Source organism: Aethalodelphis obliquidens, unplaced genomic scaffold (assembly GCF_003676395.1).
Source record: "Aethalodelphis obliquidens isolate GAN/ISIS:26980383/991018 unplaced genomic scaffold, ASM367639v1 scaffold34, whole genome shotgun sequence".
Classification (NCBI taxonomy): domain Eukaryota; kingdom Metazoa; phylum Chordata; class Mammalia; order Artiodactyla; family Delphinidae; genus Aethalodelphis; species Aethalodelphis obliquidens.
In genome coordinates, this window is record NW_020837978.1 from 5,052,549 (window position 1) to 5,059,738 (window position 7,190).

At 58.0% G+C, this 7,190-nt stretch overlaps 1 protein-coding gene across 19 annotated transcripts in view; it reads left to right on the forward strand.

Annotated features, from left to right (window-relative positions):
- Nucleotides 1–6,171, forward strand: part of RREB1 (ras responsive element binding protein 1) — a 180,228-nt gene extending 174,057 nt beyond the window's left edge. For 14 of the 19 annotated variants that reach the window (XM_027128303.1, XM_027128297.1, XM_027128302.1 and 11 more), the window contains 2 exons: nucleotides 690–1,505; nucleotides 2,803–3,314. In XM_027128303.1, the coding sequence (XP_026984104.1) occupies nucleotides 690–1,505; nucleotides 2,803–3,314 (1,328 nt within the window). Of the gene's footprint in view, nucleotides 1–689; nucleotides 1,506–2,802 lie in introns of all 19 variants that reach the window. The other 5 variants (XM_027128305.1, XM_027128307.1, XM_027128309.1 and 2 more) reach the window with 2 other exon arrangements.
- The last annotated feature ends 1,019 nt before the right edge of the window (nucleotides 6,172–7,190 follow it).

A 7,190-nucleotide genomic window follows, 5' to 3' on the forward strand; every position in this document is an offset into this window, starting at 1 on the left:
GGACAGGTAGGAACCACTTGAGAGACAGGAAATGTTTCCGCTCCCTACATGGGGTCCTGACAGCTGCCGGGGGGGCTGCAGGTGTGCATGCGTCTCCTGTTGCCTGGGACCTCTACTGGAAACCCGCCGTCAGGCGGGAGCATGTGTACCACATACACAGAATACTCGCTTTGGGCCACTTCCTGTGAGGTGCTCCCAGATACCGTGTTTGGGGGGCAGGCCTGTGTAGGCTGCATGTGTACACAACCTCTTTGCACTGGAAAATAACTTCTACGGCTCAGCTTCCTCAACCTCCCTTGTGCTGCGAGTCTCTGGAATGTGCCAGCTGTCCTCTCTCGCCGTCGCTCTGTCTGGCTGCCCCTGGGGGCCCCGAGCATCCCTGTGTGTGCCCGTGGAGGGGGCTGGCTCGGCATGGGGGCGGCGGGGAAGGGAGGCCGGGAGCTGCAGGCGCAGCTACCCTGTGACCCCAGCCTGTGTGCACCCGTGTGCGGCTGCTCCTTCTGCCTTTTAAAAATTAACCCCAGATTTGTCTTGGCCCTTGAGGGACGTAAGGGGTGAGGGGAATTTGTGTGAGAGAAGTCCTGGCGGGGGTTGGGAGACAGGCCCCCGGGGGGTGGGTCACGAGCGAGCCCTCGGAAGGGGCGTGTCTGGTGGCCTGGGTCTCAGCCTGCCCCGTGCTTGCTCTGCAGACAGCCAGTCGGACGCTGAGGCGTCGGCGGGCGGCGAAGTGCTGGACCTCACCTCCCGGGAGAGGGAGCCGCCGACACCGGAAGGAGCAGCCGAGCCCAGCCCGGTCCCGGACGAGTCGGCGGCAGAGGAGGCGGAGCCGGCGGCAGCCACGCCCTTGGCTGGGGAGGAGAGGGGCACCGAGGAGGACGCGGAGCCCGAGGAGGAGCGCGCGGAGGGGGAGTGGGATGAGGACGCAGACAGCCCCGCGGAGGACACGGTCAGCAACAAGAGCCTAGACCTCAACCTCGCCAGCAAGCTGATGGGCTTCAAGCTGGCCGAGGGCGAGGCCGGCGCGGGCGGCAGCGGGGACCCGGCTGCGCAGGACCACAGGCACGCCCGCCATGCCTGCCACGTCTGCGGCAAGAGCTTCAAGTTCCTCGGGACCCTCAACCGCCACCGCAAGGCCCACGGCCGCGAGGAGCCCGGGGACAGGAGCGCAGCCCCCCAGGAGCCTGAAGCGCCACCGCCCACTGCCCTCGAGCTGCCACAGAGGCCCGCCGAGCCCCCGGCCACCGAGCCCCCCGCCCAGGCGGAGGCCGTGACTGAAGCCCCTGCGGAGAAGCAGAGCGACGAGGCCGAGGGCCCCTCGGATGGGGATGGGGAGGGCCTGGCCGAGAGGAAGCCCTCAGAGAAGAGTGAGGACGACAAGAAGCCAAAGACAGACTCCCCCAGGAGTGTGGCCAGCAAGGCGGACAAGAGGAAGAAGGTGTGCAGTGTGTGCAGCAAGAGGTTCTGGTCCCTGCAGGACCTGACCCGGCACATGAGGTCACACACAGGTGAGGGGGGCGGGGGCGGAGGGAGGGCTGCTGGTGGAGGTTGCGGGGCGGGGGGGGGGGGGGGGGGGGGGGGCGGGGCGGGGGGGGGCGGCGAGCCAGCCAGGATCCCGTCTTCCAGCCACCGTGGGCAGCAGGGCTTTCTTGCCGAGCAGGGAGAGAGCCCGGGTGGGCTAGGAATTCTGAGGGCGTGTCCCACTCTTAGCACTAGGAGGGCACAGGTGCAGTGGACGGCGGAGTGGTGTTTGCCAGCGCGTTTTGATCGGCCCCTTAGTCTTCTGAGCCTCCGTAGTCCTGTCTCTAGAATGGGGATGATGGCTGCCCTGCCTGGTAGAAGCATCTAGAAGAATGTGGGTGTGGCCGGCGGAGCAGGCGGTGGCGGTGGGGCTCCGTGGGGCTCGCGGCCCGAGGCCTGTGTGGGGAGGCACCCGGGATTCGTCGTCAGCCAACAGGTGTTAGGTCGGCTGTGCAGCGAGACCCTTGTCTGTTCTTGGCTCTGCAGCAGCGGGGCTGATGGGGCTGAGTGGGGCGGTCATCTGGCTGCTGCCTGGGCACGTCCTTGCTCCTCCTGGAATCCACCGCCTCTGGGCTTGAGGCTGCAAACCCCAAAGCAGCGGCTGTTGTTTTGGTAGAAAGGCCCCCTGGATGTCCTCATGAAGCCAGAAGATACAAGCGATTCTTCCCCCACCAAACAGAAAAGCTCCTCTGTGTCTTGGTTTCAGCTTCCCTCTCCTCCCAGCGGCCAAGGTGCACATGTGCCCCACACACACACCCACGGCCCTGTGCTGGGACTTGAGGGCACCGGAGCTTGGCTCCCAGCAGAGAGAGATTCTCGGGGTACTGGCAGGTGGTGCTCTCAGCTGCTCTCAGCTCCGTGTTTGCAGGCGAGAGGGGAAGCCCCAGCTGCTCTGAGTCAGAACACAGCATACCTGCAGCTTCGACTTGGGAGGTGCCGCCCTACAGGGTCCCTGGCGATGGTGCCCGACCCTGGGAAGGACGCCACTGCTGGGTTCTTTCAGGCCGGTCTTGTTGTCCCTGAGGTTCCGCTTCTGGGACTCTGGTTCCTGGATCAGGTGTGCAAACCCTGGGCTGAAGGACGAGGAGACAGGGCTGTGTGGGCCTCCACTCTCCTCCCTCCCCATTTTGCCAGTTCAGACAGATAAGGTTTCCTGTGAGCGGGAGGGAGGCCCGGCCCGGCCCAGCCGCCGTCCCCCTAGGGCCTTCGCTTGCTATCATGCGGAGCAGGGAGGTGGGTGCCGGTGGCCTTGCTGACAGCCGTGAATCTCTCTCCATCCCCCAGGAGAGAGGCCGTACAAATGCCAGACCTGCGAGCGAACCTTCACCTTGAAGCACAGCCTGGTTCGCCACCAGCGGGTCCACCAGAAAGCCCGGCACCCCAAGCAGCACGGAAAGGACAGCGACAAGGAGGAGCGAGGCGAGGACGACAGCGAGAGCGAGTCCACCCACAGCGGCACCAACCCCGTGTCGGAGAGTGAGGCCGACTCGGCCCTGCTCGCCAGCAACCACGTGGCCGTCACCCGCAGCCGGAAGGAGAGCCTGGCCCCCAAGGACGCCGGCCGCAGGGAGGAGAGGGCGACGGGCCGGACGGCGGGTGCCGGCCAGGCTGAGGCCAGCAGGAGTGCTCCCAGGGCCGCTGCCGCGGGCAGCCCCAAGGAGCAGGCGTCCCCGGGTGACCCTGAGCGGGAGAGCCCGGCGGCCCTCGTGCAGGACCTGCTGGAGCTGCCCGGCAGGAGGCCCGCCCACCCCCTCCTGGCCGCTGCCGACAGCGCCTCGCTCCTGGGCCTGGAATGACAGCCCAGCCTGCCCCCCAGCACACAGACGAAAGCCAGCAGAGCAAAATGTCCTGAGTCTATATTTCCCGAGGTTTCCTCAGTGCCCTTCAGCTCTCGGGGTGGGGGAGGGAGGGGGAGGGGGGTAGGGAGAGAGGCAGGCGCCTCGCTCAGTGCCATAGCCTTACAGACCCATGCGGAGATGCAGCACGTTCGACTCGAGTGCCTTAACTACTTACCAGCCCTTTGGTGTCGTCTTGGGTGTTGTGTTTTCCCGAAATGACTTCTTAAAAAACAAAACAAATATTTTAATGAATTATTTGGAGAGGACCTTTTCATTTAAGCATTAACTTTACCTTCTGTTTTGGTGTGTGTTAACTTGTTTTTGTAATTCTGTGATAGTAACATTTGTTCTGTGAGCTGGAAACAGAAGGGAAAAAAAAAAAAACATGCCCTTGGATACCCATGGCCAATAACTGGAAGAAAGTGATGTGAATTTCATGTAAATTCCCAGAGGAAATGTGGATAAGATGCTCATTTCTCAACTAGACTTTTTTTTTTTTTTCTGTTTGCTACATGGTGGAGCTGTAATTTGGTCCTCGATATATTGCAGGATGTGGTTGATGAAGGTTTCCAGTTTGGTTCAAGCCAAAACCAGGAAAGATTCTAGCTTCGACCTCGTACATGTTTCCACTCTCTCAGCGTTAGATATGACATTACTGTTCAAGTTTCAAGACAGAGAAGAGTTCCCCTGGCAACTGAACTGATGGAAAACATGCATAGGTGTCATGTATCTGATTCCCCCCCCCCTTTTCGGTATATGTATTAATAATATTATTATTATTATTATTATTATTTGTAGTTCATCAGTTTGCTGGTCTCTGCAGTCAGCAGAAACAAATGGGCAATATTTGTCCTGGGAGACCTGGGCCGCCCCCAGGTCCCCGCGTGAGCGTCTGCCCGCAGCTGTCCTTGGCTCTCCGGGCAGTGGCTCTTCTACTGTACTTAGACAAGCCTTTCTTCCGTGACTGCAGAACCCAGCAGGGGCCGTGTGGTCCTCCCGCCTGCGGGGCCGAAGGGCAGCCGGGGAGGGGAGAGGAGGCGAGGTGCGTGCCTGGGCTTCCGGGAAAGCCAGGCAGCAGGACCTGTCCCTCGCGGTCTTCCTGCCAAGCCCAGCCCAGGCCTCACCTGCCTGTGCTCCTGTCCTTCGCGGAGCGATGAAATACTACTACTGGTAATAAAACTGCACATGCGAGATTGAAGAGGAAAAATAGGTGTATGTTTACCTTCCTGTGATTTGGGGTTGGTGCTCGAAGATAAACATGTTGTGTCTAGTTTCTGAATCGCCTGAACCCCTGGGTGCACAGAGGTGGGATTTTCTTGCGTGAGCATCGTTTGCAGGCAATAGACCCCCTTACTGTAGCTGCCAGCAGTGAAAAGAAACAGATCCTACTGTAGTTGGGCTGTGCTCAGCGTCCTGTCCTCCCGCCAGACGCCCGGGACGCCCCAGCCTCAGTGCCTCAGGCCTCCCGTGCCACCCCTCCCGGGACCCTCGCCCTTTCTGGCCCCCAGGGCTCCTCTGTCCTTACACCTGCGTCCACCACAAGGACCCCCTTCCTCCCACTTCCTCACCAACTCCTGGTAGCCAAAAGCCTAACCACCCGGGCTTCAAAGGAAGCTATGTGTGTTCTTGACATGATGAAAAAGTGATCTCTTTGCATGTGAAAGGAAAAAGGTTGAGGTATATATGACTTTTAACTGTATTAGGGATGTGTGAACCAATTTCAAAAGGTTTTCTTCACTCTACGTGAGCACGAATCAGAACCAATGATTCCCCCACCCAGTATCACTTCCTACCAAGCGTGGTGTGCTTAGTTAAAACCAGTTCATTCATCCCTTAATTTCTTATGACGATTGTTGTTGTTATTTTTGTTGTTGCTATTACTTGGGGTTGCTTGTGTTTTGTTTTTCTTCGCAGCTCTCCACACTAAAATTCGGAACGTTGTGGGGAGCGGCCACGACTTAACTGCGCTGGGGCGAGACGGAGCGGGCGCCAGGCCGCAGCCCAGCCGGGGCCGCTGCTCGCAGTGGTCGCCATCGACTGAAAGCTTTATTTAGCCTTGTCTGCACCCTCGTAGTCGATAAGGTCTTGCCACATTTTACTAGTGAGGCTGAGAGATGTATCATTTGTTTGATGTTCTGTCCCCTCCCCCAATATTAAACTGTGAAATTTGTGATTTGTTTAAACTCTGGGTGAATCATAGCTTAGTTTGCATGTCCAGCTAATTTGTTTCTATACATTTGTTTGATTCTCTTTCTCCTTCTCTCAGGGCTTTTACAAAAAAATATATATATATGGATCTTCTGAAAAGTTTTTTGAGGTGCAAGTTTCTCTCTTTTGTTTTCCTCTTTGATTTATGGACACGATGCTGAGATTCAATCACTACATGAAACTCCCGGCTGTGAAAACAAAACAAAAACCCCAAAGGGCTGTTTTTTCCACCAGCCCTGGGGAAGCTATGTGACAGTCGGATGCCGGTTTCAGGAAGTTTCGCCGTTCTTTCCACCCTCTGTTCCTCTCTTTCCTCCAGAAGGAAGTTGATCCTAGTGATTTCAGCCCATGCATTAAACAGGAAACAGTAATAAATGTGTAGAGTTCATATTTTTCTAAAGGGAACTTAGAAGCTGCTGCTACATGTTATGCACAAAACTGGTTTAGGCCACATGAACAGAATCACAGATTTGGTTTTGGTACTTTTCGCTCCTCTTTGTATTCAGTTGTACAGTACTTCCAAATTCAGAATGAGAAGAAAAGCTGTTCTGTATCAAACCATCTAAGCAATAAATGTTATATTTTAAAAACGGCAGGTTGCCGGTCACATGGCCCGTCCTCTGATTTGCTGTGATCCTGTCAGCTTGTCCCACCCCCAGGCCGCAGCCTGCTGGGGACGGGTCATCGGTGTCCGTGGCCATCGGGGGAAACCTCAGGCCTGCTCGCCGCCAGCTTGGCACCCGTGGCACCCATGAGAACCTTCGCCCGGGTGGCATCTCCATGCCTCATGCCCTCATCTTGGCTCCCCCAGGGTGGTCTCTTCCGGGGCCGCGGCAGCAGCAGCTCGGTCCTTGCTCACGACCACTGACGCCAGGGGCTGTGTTTCTGGCCATCCGCTCCCGGGATCCACTTTGTCTTTCCTCCTCCTCCAACCTGGTTACACGGGATTGAGTTGTCCCCGGGTGGAGAGCTGCTGTAACTCAGAGGAGTCCTGAGTTAGTCTGGACAGGGGAGTGTGGAAAGGACGGTGACCCCAGGGCTGGGGGACAGCAGGTCAGAACCCACGTTTGGGGGATCAGCCATCGTAAAGCAGCAAAAGGGCAAAGTCCCGAATCCTCTAAGCTGGGAGTGGATCTCAAAGCAGCCCTGGAGGAACCTGGGTTCAGGGGAGCTGATTGCAGAAAATGTTTCCAGCGAGTTGACCCTGTTACAGCTCTGAGCGCCAGCAGGACAAGAGTTGATTGCTCTGGCCCTTAAGGTCTCCGGGCCCCCCATACACACAGCAGCCCCAGGAGACAGACTGGCTTTGGTGAGGTCCAGTGAGGGGTCCTGACCGGTGTTAATAAAACAACCAAATAACTCAGGAATGGTTGTAACATAAACAAGCAGCTCACAGGAGACAAGCCCTCGTGGGCGTGGGGTTGCCGCTAGCCACCGAGGAGCACACTTAAGAGCCCCTCCCCTTCCCCATGGATGGGGTCGTTGCTGGCAGGGAACTGGGACTGCGCGTGGTCAGTGTGAAGGGCAAAGGGGCAGCCCCTGTGGAATAGGATGCCAAAGACGCAGGGTGCAGACCCCAGGGAGATGCCCCTCTGCCCACCAATGTCTGCGTGTGTTGGGTGCAAC